This window comes from Bufo gargarizans, chromosome 1 (assembly GCF_014858855.1).
Source record: "Bufo gargarizans isolate SCDJY-AF-19 chromosome 1, ASM1485885v1, whole genome shotgun sequence".
Classification (NCBI taxonomy): Eukaryota; Metazoa; Chordata; class Amphibia; order Anura; family Bufonidae; genus Bufo; species Bufo gargarizans.
Window position 1 is genome coordinate 379,785,128 of NC_058080.1, and position 16,845 is coordinate 379,801,972.

The 16,845-nt window shown below is 43.7% G+C and overlaps 1 protein-coding gene across 1 annotated transcript in view; it reads right to left on the reverse strand.

The window, feature by feature from the left end:
* Window positions 1-9,382: 9,382 nt before the first annotated feature.
* KCNN1 (potassium calcium-activated channel subfamily N member 1) overlaps window positions 9,383-16,845 on the reverse strand; it is a 238,378-nt gene continuing 230,915 nt past the window's right edge. Inside the window, exon 9 of the mRNA XM_044285284.1 lies at window positions 9,383-9,667. Within this exon, the coding sequence (XP_044141219.1) occupies window positions 9,383-9,667 (285 nt within the window). The remainder of the gene's footprint in view (window positions 9,668-16,845) is intronic.

A 16,845-nucleotide genomic window follows, 5' to 3' on the forward strand; every position in this document is an offset into this window, starting at 1 on the left:
TAAAGATGGGAAGGACTGGGACCTCCTGCCCTATCTCATGTTCGCAGTGCGAGAGGAACCCCAGCCCTCTTCTGGGTTCTTGCCCTTCTAACTGCTATATGGCGAACACCCTCGCGGTCTCTTGGACGTGACCAAAGATGCGTGGGAACAACAAACCACTCCACATAAGTGTCATTGATTACGTTACCCAGATGCAAGATCAGATAGAGATAGTATTGCCTCTTGTTAGGGAGCATATGGATGCAGCTCAGCGAGCCCAGAGTCGGGTCTATAATCGGCAGGCTCGGTCCGGATCTTTGACCTGGGTGATCAGGTTTTGGTTCTGGTGCAGACCATGGCAGTAAGTTCCTGGCAGGGGCGCTACGAGGTACTCGAGAAATTTGGAGATGTAAACTACAAGGTACACCAGCCAGGGCGGCGAAAGCTACAGAAAGGTGGAAACATACAGAAGACACCATACCAGGTACCTGAGGCTTGGCGACAAGCCATATCGGAGGAGGTGCAGCTAATGTTGCAGCTAGAAGTCATTGAGGAGTCAAAAAGTGAGTGGGCCAGTCCTATAGTATTGATACCAAGCCGGACGGGATGTTGCAGTTTTGTAACGACTTTCGAAAACTTAACGAGGTTTCCAAATTCGATGCGTATCCCATGCCCCGGGTGGATGAGCTCATTGAGAGGTTAGGACAAGCCCGGTATTTTTCTGTTTTGGACCTCACAAAAGGGTACTGGCAGGTGCCCTTAATGGAGGCTGCCAAAGAGAAAACTGCCTTCATCACACCTGAGGGGCTGTATCAATATAAGCTCTTACCTTTTGGTCTGCATGGCGCCTCTGCCACTTTTCAGCGACTAATGGACATTGTGCTTCGTCCACATTGTCAGTACGCTTCGGCTTACCTGGACGATATTGTCATCCACAATACCGACTGGGAAAGTCACCTACCCAAAGTGCAGGCTGTAGTGGACTCCCTTCCGAAAGCTGGCCTAACCGCTAATCCCAAAAAATGTGTGATAGGGTTAGAAGAGACTAAGTACCTGGGCTATGTCATTGGGCACGGAGTCATCAAACCCCAAATAAACAAAATAGAGGCGATACGGAATTGGCCCCGATCTGTCACCACTAGGCAAGTAAAGTCATTCCTGGGAATGGTGGGCTATTACATGAGGTTTGTTCCCCACTTTGCTACTCTAGCCGCGCCCTTGACAGGACTCTTGAAGGGACATAAGTCACTGATGGTTCACTGGGATAAGTGGGCGGAAGAGGCTTTTTCCACTTTGAAGTCGGCCCTGTGCGGGTCACCGGTTTTGGTGACACCCGACTTCAAAAGAGAGTTTGTAGTACAGACCGATGCCTCCAAAGTAGGCCTCAGTGCTGTAATGTCTTAGGAAGTAAACGGGGAGGAGCATCCCGTTGTCTTCCTCAGCCGTAAGTTCAGCCGAGACCAGGTACAGTATAGTGGAGAGAGACTGCCTGGCTATCAGGTGGGCACCAGAATCTCTCCGCTATTATTTATTGGGGAGAAAATTCCGCCTGCTGACTCCCCTCTCAAGCGGATGAGCCAGGTCAAGGACAGAAATGCCCGGGTCATCCGATGGTTTCTCTCCCTACAAAACTTTAAGGCTGGTTACAGGCAAATGCGGATGCCCTGTCCCAGGTACACTGTCTGGCATGTGTTCACCCCCTCAGGGTTGAACAAAGGTGGGGGGGGGGGGGGTATTGGGATCTGGGAGCCTGGTGTCTAGATGAAGGCTTGCTAACTGCTTGGCGTGAAAACAGGTCAAAATTTTCGCATGGTGTGAATTACCACTAACACAGCAAGGTGACTTTTTGTTTGAATGACTGTTTGTCACTTGCCAAACGTGTGAATAAAACAATAAACTGTTTTGATCCAAAGAACTTGTTGTTGCCTCTATACTGCGTCCACTAATCCTGTCTACCAGACCGAGTCCCCACAATACATATGCAACTATATTTTATGTATTACGCTTTGTAAGGGTAACAGTAAATTTAAAGCCTTGCTTACAGTGCTTGGTTTAAAGGAGTTGTCCACTTTTTATTAAAAGAGTTGTCTCACTTCAACAAGTGGCATTATCATGTTGAGAAAGTTAATACAAGGCACTTACTAATGTATTGTAATTGTCCATATTGCTTCCTTTGCTGGCTGGATTCATTTTTTCATAACATTATATACTGCTTGTTTACATGGTTACGACCACCCTGCAATCTATCAGTGGAGGTTGTGCTTGCACACATATAGGAAAAAATGTCTGCCTATTTGGTGGCCGGGACTGTGGGAATGCACTTAGGCTAGTGTTTTTTCCTATAGTGTGAAAGCATGGCCACTGCTGCTGGATTTCAGGGTGTTGTAACCTTGGAAACTAGCAGTGTATAATGTGATAGAAAAATGAATCCAGCCAGTAAAGGAGGCAATATGGACAATCACAATACTAATGTGCCTTGTATTAACTTTCTCTACATGACAAATGCCATTTGCTGAAGTGAGACAATCCCTTTAAGTGATGGCCTATACTCAGGATATGATACCAGAAGCATCAGCTGTTCAGGTGTAGCTCCATCATTGGAAGTCGGCGCTGGAACGCTCGTCGCTGCAGCGCTGCTTCCAGAGGCGCATAGGGAACTTAAAGGGAACCTGTCACCAGTTTTATAGTGTCCTAACTAAGGGCAACATAAATAAGTGACTGATTCGGTTAGCAAAATGCTGGGTCACTTTCTTTAATTGACCCAGTCAATCTGCCAACATCTTGTATTGAAAAGCTCCAGCTGATAATGATGAGTCCTGAATATTCATGAGCTCCTGACTCTCCCCGCCCACCTGCTGCTGAATGACAGTTATTTTCCATATGAATCAGCAGCAGGTGGGCAGGGGAGTGGCTATAGCTCTGAATTAAATATACGCTGGACTCAATGACATCACGCTGGACTCAAATCAGCTCATTAGCATGTGGCATGCGGCATCTTTGTGTGTATATTATGAGGTAACCATCTGTCACACCAGTAAGTGAATACATCTAAGGCACTTTTTAGTAGTTAATGATTGTATATAATTAGTTAGATTATAATCAAATATCCACATGACAGGTTCCCTTTAAACTGGCTCTGGAAAAAAATTCTTAAAAGTGGTCCCCATGTTGAAGGCGGGTTAAAATTAACAGAAGGGAGGACAACATAAGTAGGCAAGGCTAACGATAACATAGTGCAGCACAAAATATCACTCTAGCAGCATCAAATACAACAGTGCAGCACAATATACTACCCCAACAGAACTAAATACCACAGTGCAGCACAATATTCCACTCCAGCAGCACCAAATAAAACAGTGCAGCACAATTTACTGCCCCAGCAGAACCAAATATCATAGTGAGCACAATATACCGCCCTAGCAGAACCATATACCCGGGCTTGGGCGGCCCCTTCGGCATTGGTCCACCGGGTAATTTCCCTATAAGTGTCTATGGCCAGTCTGCTCCTGATGGGGCGGTATAACAAACGCCATTATGCTGGCACTTTGGCAGGCTGTGGCTACCTCTATTATGGGGGCACAGTCTGTTATACACATCACAGGCGGCCTGCCCTGCTGAGCTGTTATTATAATAATGACAGCGCGGCAGGCAGCTTACGATGTGTATTACAGACTGCAAGGCCCCTTTCACACAAACAAGTTTTTTGCGAAGGTGCAATGAATGCACTTTTTTTTTGTTCTGTGTTGCATGAAAAACGCAGCATGTTCTATATTCTGCGTTTTTCACGCAGCCCTGGCCCCATAGAAGTGAATAAAGCTTCAGAGAAAAACACATTGCATCCAGATGCAAATGTGGATGCAATGTGTTTTTCACTAATGGTTGCTAAGAGATGTCGTCCAGTGTTTTTCCACAAGACTGTTCATTTTGACCACAATGAACTTTATAAACTGATAGCAAAATAAAAAAAAATCCATGTAAATTAACACAAATGACACAGAGCCATAAAAGTCTCCAATATAATTTATTTTTTTCTAGATCTGTGGCATTCTGATATTTGCTAGAAAACTGGCTATAGATTCTAAATGTCCATTTTTCACCATTAACATAAAAAAGGAAATAGAAATTAGAGACTACTAGCAAGAGCTGGGTGCCTAATGTTAGAAACCCTCTCTACATTTAGGGGTTATCTTAATGCTGAATGGACTGTTAGTCTCAAGAAGTGGTTAATCTTCCACAGTGAACATCTCTTTGGAGTGAAGTTAGAAGGATATTGGATTGTGGTAGATCAATGTTCCTCAATCTGTGGCTCTCCAGCTGTTGCAAAACTACAATTCCCATCATATCCGGACATTGAGTAGATATCTGAGCATGATGGGAGTAGTAGTTTTGCAACAGCTGGAGAGCCATAGGTTGGAGATCACTGTGGTAGATAATCAGTGCCCCCTATTGAAACATTCTCCTAACATACATGCTTCCCCAGTTTACTTGCTGTATATCAATGAAAAAAAACAATAGTAGCATTTCCAATCAGTATACTGTTACTTTTACGGTTGGAATAAATAGTTTCACACAATGCTGAAGTGAACCGCCAAAAATCCTTCCATTTGTACACAGTGTCATGTTTTAACTGATTGATTAATGCATTTAGTTATATCTAGGTCTAATTAAAGGCATCATGCTGCAAATTTCATTTCCCCATTGTCCGGCTAGATGTAAAATCTGAAAATTTGAATTCATTCTAGCTACAGTTTCTTATAATATTTTCACTTTTTGTCATGTTTGTTTAGTTTCCAACAGATTTATATTTCTGTTCTTTTACTCGTATATTTCATCATTTGAAAAGGCGATACTTAATGACATCCTCCCTATAGAACTAACCTTACCTTATATCGTGTCCACCTGAATCTTTGGCTACAATATATTGTCTCAAACACCTACAGATGTGTCATTCCTCACCTTTCCTCATAGTTGGACATGTCCTAATATGTTTATCACAAGATCGCAAGCTTTTAAAAAATGATACTGTGATATTGCGTCATGAGATGTCTATCCTATATGTGTATATGTTTTGCCACCAGTGGTTGCTTTGCGAATTGCAGCCTGTTAAGAGTTTTGCTAGCAGTTGTGATATTGTATTGAATTAGTTTCATGAAAAATTGGATTCCTAAACCAAATTAGCGCTAAGGAAAGGTGGACACATCTGTATATGGATGTGCACTGGAAAATCTACCTGCTAAGGATTATGTTCACTTTTGCAATTTATTTTCTGTATTGCTTCAGGGCATCTAGAACAGAAAAATTAAGCAACTTTACAATCGGTGTTGGGTAATAATATCCTGCTACTTTGTGTTTACAGCCCATATGCAGAGCTATGTGTATCAATGGTGACAGATTTAAACCAAATCTGTGTAGTTTGGTCCAGAATTCTTTCTTCCTTCTGTCTGTCACCTACTCTTTACTAACATACAGTTTGTAGGTTGACAAGTAGGGCACAACTGGATCAGACTATACCGAGCTTGATAGGAGTTTGTTACTGTGGAGACACACAGCCCCAAATAGGAGCTGTAGACTATGGCCTCATGCACACGACCGTTGTGTGCATCCGTGTCCGTTGTTCTGTTTTCCATGATTTTCTGCGGACCCATTGACTTTCAATGGGTCCGTTGAAAACTCGGAAAATGCACCGTTTGTCATCCGCGTCTGTGATCAGTGTTCCCTGTCCGTCAAAAAAATATGACCTGTCCTATTTTTTGGACGGACAACGGTTCACGGACCCATTCAAGTCAATGGGTCCGTGAATAAACACGGAGGCACACAAGATTGCCATCCGCGTCCGTGATCCGCAGGCTACTTTAGCACAGACGGATCCGCAGATCCGTCTGCATACAGCTTTTTCAGAGCTGAGTTTTCACATCGTGAAAACTCAGATCCGACAGTATATTCTAAGACAGAGGCGTTCCCATAGTAATGGGGATGCTTCAAGTTAGAATATACTAAGAACTGTGTACATGACTGCCCCCTGCTGCCTGGCAACACCCGATCTCTTACAGGGGACTCTGATCCGCACAATTAACCCCTCAGGTGCCGCACCTGAGGGGTTATTTGTGCATATCATAGCCCCCTGTAAGAGATCAGGTGCTGCCAGGCAGCAGGGGGCAGACCCCCCTCCCTCCCCAGTTTTAAATTCATTGGTGGCCAGTGCGGCCCTCCCTCCCTCCCCAGTTTTAAATTCATTGGTGGCCAGTGCGGCCCCCCCCTGTATTAAATTCATTGGTGGCCAGTGCGGCCCCCTCCCTCCCCTGTATTAAATTCATTGGTGGCCAGTGCGACCTTCCCCGGCCCCCCTCCCCTGTATTAAATTCATTGGTGGCCAGTGCGGACCCCCCTCCCCTGTATTAAATTCATTGGTGGCCAGTGCGACCTCCCCTCTCACCCCCACCTAATTAAAATCCCCCCCCATCATTGGTGGCAGCGGAGAGTTCCGATCGGAGTCCCAGTTTAATGCGCCGCACAGACCTTTCACTTACCAGTAGGAGGAGCGCCCGGCCAGTCACAGACAGCACAGGTAAGTCTAATGCTTCTAAAATTGCTAAGTAACCATGGCAGCCAGAACTGCAGTAGCATCCTGGTTGCCATGGTTACCGATCGGAGCCCCCGCTGCCACCAATGAATTTAATACAGGGGAGGGAGGGGGGGGGGGCCGGACTGGCCACCAATGAATTTAATACAGGGGAGGGAGGGAGCCGCACTGGCCACCAATGAATTTAAAACAGGGGAGGGAGGGGGGCCGCACTGGCCACCAATGAATTTATAACTGGGGAGGGAGGGAGGGGGGGCCGCACTGGCCACCAATGAATTGGGGAGGGAGGGGGGTCTGCCCCCTGCTGCCTGGCAGCACCTGATCTCTTACAGGGGGCTATATATGCACAATTAACCCCTCAGGTGCGGCACCTGAGGGGTTAATTGTGCGGATCACAGCCCCCTGTAAGAGATCGGATGCTTCCAGGCATCAGGGGGCAGTCATGTACACAGTTCTCAGTATATGCTAACTTGAAGCGTCCCCATCACCATGGGAACGCCTCTGTGTTAGAATATACTGTCAGATCTGAGTTTTCACGATGTAACTCAAATCCGATGGTATATTCTAACATAGAGGCGTTCCCATGGTGATGGGGACGCTTCAAGTTAAAATATACTATCAGATTGGAGAAAACTCCGATAGGGACTCCTGACTTTACATTGAAAGTCAATGGGGGACGGATCCGTTTGCAATTGCACCATATTGTGTCAACGTCAAACGGATCCATCCCCATTGACTTGCACTATAAGTCAGGACGGATCCGTTTGGCTCCGCACGGCCAGGCGGACACCAAAACAACTTTTTTTTTAACTTTCCTTCATGTCTGGTGATCCTCCAAAAATCACGGAAGACACACGAAAAAAAAAACAGACACGGATCACGGAACAACGGAACCCCGTTTTGCGGACCGTGAAAAAATACTTTCGTGTGCATGAGGCCTAAAAATGACATTGGTAATCAAGACAATTTTTATTAATTTTTTTTCGATACATTAGAGCAATATAAAAATTATTGCAAAGGTGAATATACCCCTTTAAGTGAAACCAATTTTATTTTCGTACAATTCCAATAATCCACAGTCTTATTAACCCATTACATATTTCCTCCTTGCAGAAGAAGCACCCAAAACTAAAGATATGTTTTTTAATCAAGTTCCCAATGATAAGAAAAAATATAATAAATTATACAATATCAATTAATTGCATTTGACACTCAAGAAATGGAAACTCTATCCAGTTAGATCCACCATAACTTTTATTTACTTAAAGGATCACAGTGCTCTTCTGGTTGGATCCCGGAGAAAGGACATGGATAGAAATGTAGATGAAGTTGTCTAAGAATTTTTTGCTTATTATTGGTGAACTAAATCTAAAACTACATTTTTACTTTTGAATGTAGTCATCCTTTATATTGAAATGGTGTAAGATAGGACATACCCATTGCAAATGCCAACAGTGTCCTTGGGAAGACTAAAAACCTCCTAAGGGGGCATCATAGAGCCCTACACTGCCCTATGGGTGCAACAGGGGGGAAGTATGTGGGCTTGTTGTCAGGTCAAGTTTAGATCTGGTTCTAAATACTAAAGGTAATATGATCCTCCATTAAAAAGGTCATTTTCACATATTACAATTTTTTATATTTTTCATGGAGAAGTAGTCCTACCAGAATTGCTTTCTTCAAGTGGCAGACACTTGGGTAATAGAACAAGGAAGCAATGGAGAGCTCAGATTCCATAAGGCAGCCTGTGTTTTGGGAATTCAGTGAGCATATGTCTAAATGCAACATCCCCTCAACTCCTTCGAAAGGCGGAGCAAGCACATGTTCAACTGTGGGTCATGACCACACATTTTCAATTCTCTGTGGGGTGCTTTACATTATCTATTGAGCTGAATGGTACATATAGTATAGATTTTAAACAGTGGTTATGGGTCAATGTTACTTTTATTTTAAAGAAACCAGATACTAATCTCACATACTAGCCACCTGAGCCCCACTACTAAACTGTTTGCCACCCACTGGGGCAGTAACACTGGTAAATTACATATTATATCACTCCAGCTTTGAAATATAAAAAAAAATACAGTTTTTCTTCTCTATACCCCTCTCTATATATAAATATATATGGATATATTTATATATACATATTTATATATGTAAACACACACACGTATTTAAGACCAACCACTGACCAGTAACCAACAAACCTCTTTATGTCAGACGAATGTTTCAATTCCCTCTGACAATAACCAGGTTACATGCAATCCCATCCCATTCATATGTGACTCTAAAATATATTTCACTACCTTCATTTCTATATGTATGTACATAGTTTTTCTCCTTTGGCGGGGGTTGTTAAAAAAATATGGCTGACTGCTTATTACTTTTTAAAAACAGGAAGCTGCTAGGTTTAGAGCAAAGATGGTTATCTGAACCCATGACAGTCAGCTATAGAAGCTCTTTTAAAGAAAATAAATAGAGTTTGGGAAAGGGTTTAACAGACTGATTTAGAAACTTATCTAGACTGGCCTATACCCCATCACTGTACAGGGTCAGCCTGTGACAGAGAGAGGGATAATCGCGCCACTGCGCGTACTCTCGTGTGCGTGTTTACACAAACATTTTTATATATGTCTATTTTTTTAGTTTTTGATAGAACTTTCACTCCAGCATTTTCAAAGAACCCTCAGGGGTTAACAAATATCCAAGGCTTTTAAGAAAAAAAGCTGACATAATCAAACCACATAGTGGCTATGGATAAAAGGTGAGCTTGTTAAGTCTTCACTCCACCACTCCCACCGAAACTCCATCTGTCCTTTTCCCTCCTCAGCCGCTGTCTGAAGAGGTGTGCGGGGCAGTGGAAGGTGAGGTACGTCTACGTGGGGGGGTCCATGAATTGTCCGAGCTATTAGAAGGGAGAAATGGTCTGTGGGAACGCATGAGGAAGAGTTCTCCCTGCTCTCGGAGCAGAGCCTGAGCGATCAGCCCTGGAAGAGCATGGAGCGTGCCATTTAAGGAGTCAATCTTGGTCTCCAGGGTTATAATTCTCTTTTCAAGGTCATCATTCCGTTCTTGTAGTTCAGACATTAGGTCATACATAACATTCTGGGTCTGTGAAAAAAATCTGAAGAATTAATATTATTGTACAGGAAACTCAGATATTTATTTTACAATGGAAACTAAGAGCACATACAAATATAACAAAGAGTTAGTAAAAATAAAAGATTTTAAAATTTCAATGTACATACAGTATAGAGATCTGCTTTTGGGGCTAAATTCCCGAAAGGGAACCTCTCTAAAGCCTTTGACTGATTCGTGTTGATCTGACCTCCGCAGATGTAATTTTACTGTGGGATTTATATACAGTAGCAAGTACTGTATTCAATGAGAGCTATATAAATCTGCATCAAGGCTGCATTCACAGTAGTTTTGGGAATCCGGCAGCCTGATCCGACAGAGGATATGGCTACTGGAACTCACTGTTTTCAGCATTGCTGGATCCCCTATGACTATAATGAGATCCGGTCAGGGCCATCTATAATGGCGGGCAAAAGGAGCAGCTGCCCCGGGCCCAGTTGCTCCTGGGGGGCCTAAGGCAGCTGCCGCTTGAGCCCCGCTGGCCACTGGTGACGCGGGGGGCGGCGGCAGGGCACAGGTAGATGAGCGCTTCCATTGTGGAAGTGCTCATCTCCATAGTCATCTGTATCGCTGTTCTCAGGACAGCGATACAGATGGCAGTGCTGCGGCGGGGCAGGGGAGGAAGAGGCGTCTCCCTTCCCCGATACTCTGATAGGCTGCAGGCACTAGGCTCTGACCACTCTAAGGATAAATTAATCAGAACCAGAGTTTGGACCTATTTCATGAAAGTTTTGGTAACAATATTTATGTTTTTTTTTAATCCGTGTTCCAAAATGCAATAACATTATTTTTCTGTTGACATAGCTGCTACAGGGCTTGTTCTTTGTAGGACACGTTGTCTTACCTTATCAAATGGCTTTTATCATGCCTAAAACATTAATATAAGCCACATACTAAAGTATGCCCTTTACCCACATTGCTTCATTTCCTGTGTTCAATCCTTTCTTCCATTACATTATACACTGCTTGTTTTAATGGGTAACGATCACCACTGCAATCCAGCACTGAACACTGTAGAGAATCGCTCTGGCTTCTCTGGTAGCTGGGATAGCGGGAGAGCTTATATGCATGCAAGTGCAGCAGCTCCTGTGCTGGCCACCTTGTATCTGCACTTGTAGTTTGTGTAGAATAACTCCTGGGCATGCACAGGAGCCTTGTTCTACCCAGCTAGGGCCATTCCTACCTGTGTACGGACAGAATGTAATAGCCCTGGACCTGTTATACACATTGTCTCCAGCTGTCATCTTGTAATAGATGACATGCAGTAAAGTTTCAGGGTTGGTGCTCTAGCCCTGGGGCTTTTCTGCCCAGTGAGGCAGAGTGATCGCAGCTGTCCCCTGATAACATTTTTTTAAAATGGAGGTGCATGAGGGGATGAAGTTGGTGAGGACAGTGCTGGAGACAAATTACTTAAGTGGGAGTGTGAAGGAGTTAAGTCCCTGCACCCATATCAGTCAGAAAGTTCAGACGAGCCCAGCAGCAGCAGCCAGAAAATGAGACAACCCCTTTAATAGCACCATCAAAAGTGGCTGTACAAGATAATTTCAAATTTCCTGCATCGCTCTCTATGGTGCTGGTCCAGTCCTTCTGCCGCTGTTTGTTTATAAACTGCAGTGGTGACATAGAGGTATGTACTGTGTATGCTGAGGACATTGCTTGGATGCAGCAGTTGTGCCATATACCTGCACATTACTGCTACACAGTGATGGCCAGTTTGCATTGTTCGCCCCCGAACATATGCAGGCTGCCATCTTTTTTCACAAGTCCGGCGAGGCACAGGTAAGCCCTTACCTGTGCCTGTGCGCGAGCCGGTCTGCAAACAAGTGCAGTCAGCGGGAGCAGGCTGTTCCGAGAACAGCCACTGGGGGCCTTCATTGGGCTGTTCTCGGAACTGCCTGCTCCCGGTGACCGCATTTGTTTTCAGACCGGCACGCGGCACAGGCACAGGTAAGGATTCAGACCTGTGCCTCGCCGGACTTGTGAAAAAAGGTGGCAGCCCGCATATGTTCGCGGGCGAACAATGCGAACTGGCCATCACTGCTGCTACAGTTTGTAAACAAGCAGTGGCAGGACGACCGAACCAGCACCATAGAGAAAGTAGCTGGAGAAAAGGGGGAATATAGATTATTTTTTTTTGTCTATTGTCCAGGGTCTTAAATTATTTTGGACAACCCCTTCTTTATATTATGTAGTCTATAATGTATTGTGAAACTGTACAAATTTTTTTTCTGGGCTGAAATAGAAAAATATGCCATTCAGTCAATGTTTTTGGATTTAGTGTTCACATGTGGTAAGTATTCTGCGGCTCAGTATGATTACATTTAATAGTTTTGTTTTACTACTTTAAAAAATACCTTTTAAAATTGGTTTGGACTGCCATATTCTGACACCCTTAACTTGAGGTGAGACAAATAGAGTGATGTTTAAATATTTTGGACATTTAATTATGTTTATTTCATTATTTGTTTACACAATACAAGGAAAGATTTTTTTTGTTCATACATTTTTTTAAATTGTTTTATGTCCTCTTAGGGTAAATGAACCTATGATTGCTTGTCTTATAGGCTACAATACAATGTAGCATTGCAGTATCTGCTTCTGCCCTCTCTGCCTTCTGGTCACCTCATTTTTGTTAACCGTGATATAATGTGTCAGCAGATACAGCATTAGAAACATCTGTCAAGGGAACATATTGGTCTCAATGTCACCAGCGTCTAGTTCTTCCCTTTCTGTGCTGATTCCATGTAACAGAGTACATTTTATTTTAATTATGTAAGTTTGCAAGACCGCTCCTTTTTTGCAATTTTATAAAGAGTGACAGCTAATATAACTAATGACCATTTTTTCACACACTGAAAAAGTAGCAAGAGTGATTTAAAGTTACCAAATCACAAAAGTTTGTTCAAAAATGTTGAGCGACTGTGCACAAGCTTAGCTTCATTTAGGGCAACAAGGCAAACCATTAAGGTTTTAGGCTTTAATGTGCAAAAGGTACAGCACTTAGTTACAAAAAATAAACAAAGAGACATCCATTCATGTGCAAAAACAGTTATAAAATAAAAAGGAGAAAAACAAGTTCTAATACTTAGTGTGTCGCATGGTAAAAGTCCTTTGCTGTCAAGGAGACAGGGAAGAAGTTGTACACAGTCAAATGAGATTGGGGCCCCAACTTGTGTCACATGAAAGGTCTACGGTAACATATTATGTCCCTTCAGCAAAAGGGGTGGAGCTGGAGGACAGCTTTCTGCATCCTGGTCCAACCCTGAGGGTGGTGGTTCATTACTCATGCTCACCACACCTCCATATAAAAAAAAAGTTCAACAGAGATACAGCAGCAGACATGCTTCCATAATTGATGTTTCATCATACAGATACCAAGTATGTAGACTTTATAGAAGGTGAGATCCTTGTTACGTGGGTACTCATGCAGTCAAGTATGGGGTGGTTGGGCTTCCTGTTAAACTGTTAATTAGGTATGCCGTCACACTCATTCCATAGAAATTCATGAAGCACCTGGACACTGTGTCACCATTCACAGCCTGTAGTCTAGACTCGAGGCTGCTAGGCTACATGCAGGAATATAAGTAAATATCCAGAGAAATTATGTAGATCCAGTGCTACAAGATAACTTTTACTAGAAAACATTAAAACTGCATGGCATCACCTCACTTACGCGTTTTGCGGATGTACAGCTTAATCATAGCTCCAAGCTATGCTTTAACACTAAACGCATAAGTTAGGGGATATCATGCGGTTTTAATGCTTTCTAATAAAGGTTTCATTTTATCTTGTAGTACTGGATCTACATAATTTCTATGGATATTTACTCATATTCCTCCATACAGCCCAGCAGCCTCTAGACCACCTGCTCTCTGAATGGTGACACAGTGTTCAGGTACTTCATGAATTTCTATGGGATCGAGCGTAAGGGCATACCTAATTAACAGTTCAAAATAGCCAAGTTGACTCCCCACCTCGTGCTAGCTTTTGACAGGCAGATGCTAATTAGATTACAACAGAGGATGATTATCCCGTGACTGACTACCACAGACTTCTCAGAACTATAAGGCCTCCATTATCACATACATAACACCCAGTACAATACCCAGTACATACTCATTAATATATAAATAAATAGTTTGTTTCAGCATCTCTAGTTATCTAGGGCAGTGAAAGGGTTAATGCCAATATTACTAGTGGGCTAAGACAGTAAAGGTACTAATGTCAGTATCCCTGGTGGTCCAGGGCAATGAGAGGGGTAATGTCTGTATGTCTGGTACTCTATGACAGAACTGATCAGCATCTCTAGTAGTATAAGTGAAACAATAAATGTCAATATGTCAGGTTGTCTAGGACAGTGAAGGGATTAGTTTCAGTATACCTCATAGTCTTGGGCATTGAAGGAATTCATTTATGTGTGAGACTCATGTGAGACGTTAGGGGGAGCAGCTGACTGGTTCAAGCACACAGCACAGCTCTCTAGCTCCAAGAAGAGCTCCTCCACTTTGCATCATTATACAGAGAAAATTACAATTTTAAGAAAACATGCAGAAGGGAGGAAAATATGTGATTAGACACAATATTTGTGGCTGTTCTACAATTAATATACATCTACATAGCTTAGATTAGATTTTGTAAGGATAACTATGCTTTAGGCATAAACTCCTTGTGTATTTTGACACATAAGTGCAATTGATAAGTTGACTCCACTAAAACCAGTTTTAGTTAAAGCCATGAGGGTGTAAATTAAAGGAAACAAAACACCTATTCACCACTCTCTGCTACAGTACCAAGGCTCCCGCCACCACTCCTTCAGGTCCCCAACAGGCCAGAAGTGTGATGTCCCGACCATGGACACATGCACCACTGCAGCAACTCACTGTCCTTGAGCAGGAGATGACTGGAAAGAGTGGGGAAAGGAGCCTTGGTACTGGAACAGAGTTGTGGTGGATAGGTAAGTGGCTTTTTTTTTTCTTTCACTTAAACACTTAAAGGGTTGTCCAAGTTATGTAACAAAATAAAGCACTGTAAATCTGATGGTCAGCAATATAGACATAAGCTAAGCAAGTTTTAGGCCAAAAAATAATGTTTCCCTGTTCTGGCCATTTGTTGACATGCAGTTACAGAGCTTTGGTAGGCGTGTAACAACAATCTCTGAGGTTTTACTCATGAATATTTGTGGGTGTCAACAAAGACTGTCTTTCTCCTTCCCCTGCTCTGAATAAAATTGCTGCCCTGCCTGCAGTCTGGCTGCTAGGATACTCATGTTGTATGTGTAGACTACAAGTTCCAGCTGTACGGTACAGTACAATGACATTGCTGATACACACGGGATCTTTCTCACAGCCAGCAGGAGTACAGAGGAGAGAACTCCTCAGGTCTGTTAGCTCTGTGTCTGCAGGGTGAGGAGGGAGGGAAGATCCTGTGCACAGCATTTACCTCCTCACTGCCGGGAGAAGAGGAAATCCTGCAGCTGCCCAGTCCCTGAGTCTGTCCTTATGGTAGAAGTGGTTAAACTTTCCTGAAGAATCCAGTAAGAGGGGAGACACAGGGTAGACAGCAAAACCAGCAGATTGGCCAGTGCAGGGGGTGTGGCTTGTCACTCCAACCAGCTCAGCCTTCACAGTGACTTTCTGTGCACAGAAGCAGAACTGCTCCTCCTGCTCCCTCAGGCTTGTGCACAGAACATCATCAGAGCAGGGAAAGAAGCCGACATCATAGGTCATGTGACCCTCAGTGAGCTATGAGAAAGGGGCCATTAGAAGAAGTAAGTAAATTGAAAATCCCTTACATTTGGTTAGCTAGAAACTTACAAAAGAACAATAACTTGGACAACCGCTTTAAAGGGTGTAATTATAATTAGCTGTTTCCAAAAAGCTCAGCAAAGTCAGGACAATATTATAAACATAATCACTCTGTGTGTGTGTGTGTGTGTGTGTATATATAATATATATATATATACAGTTCAGACCAAAAGTTTGGACACACCTTCTCATTCAAAGAGTTTTCTATATTTTCATGACTATTAAAATTGTAGATTCACACCGAAGGCATCAAAACTATGAATTAACACATGTGGAATTATATACATAACAAAAAAGTGTGAAACAACTGAAAATATGTCATATTCTAGGTTCTTCAAAGTAGCCACCTTTTGCTTTGATTACTTCTTTGCACACTCTTGGCATTCTCTTGATGAGCTTCAAGAGGTAGTCACCTGAAATGGTTTTCACTTCACAGGTGTGCCCTGTCAGGTTTAATAAGTGGGATTTCTTGCCTTATAAATGGGGTTGGGACCATCAGTTGCGTTGTGGAGAAGTCAGGCGGATACACAGCTGATAGTCCTACTGAATAGACTGTTAGAATTTGTATTATGGCAAGAAAAAAGCAGCTAAGTAAAGAAAAACGAGTGGCCATTATTACTTTAACCCCTTCACGCAACATCACGTACATGTACGTGGGGGAATGTGGTGCCTCACCGCATCCCCACGTGCATGTACGTGATCGGGTTTCACTGTCAGCGCAGGGACCGAAGCGCTGAAGGTTCAGTGAAGCCGGCGTGCTGGGGTTGCTAGGCAACCAGAGAAGCCGGAAGGAGCTGTATTGGACCCCTGACCCGCCCACGATTGATGTGATTGGTCCAATACTGCAGAGGGACCAATCGCAGCGCATCGGGGCAGGTAAGGGGGGGTTAGGGAGGGACTGTGTGCCTCTCCTTCTCTGATCGTCCCCATTCCTGTCAGGGAAGCGATCAGAGAAGGAGAGTGTGACAATCTGCTGTACCTTCCCGACCTACGACGAGTATACTAGTCATGGAGCACTGCTACTTAGCGCTCCATGACTAGTATACTCGTCATCGCATTTAACTGTCACCATGTCTAATTTGTTTAACCCCCCCCTGCACCCCTGAATTCATTTATGTGGCGAGGTGCAGGGGGGCGGTTTGTGGGCGGTGCGGCAGTTGCGGGAGGCGGGCGGTGCGGCAGGCGGGATCGCGATCCCCCGCCCGCCTCCCATTATAATAATCGTTGGTGTACAGTGGGTATACCAGGGTGTCAGCACATTGCTGACACCCTGGTATAAACGGCTGACATCGGTGATGCGATGTCAGCCGTTTAACCCTTTCCATACCGCGGTCCCTCTGTACCTTT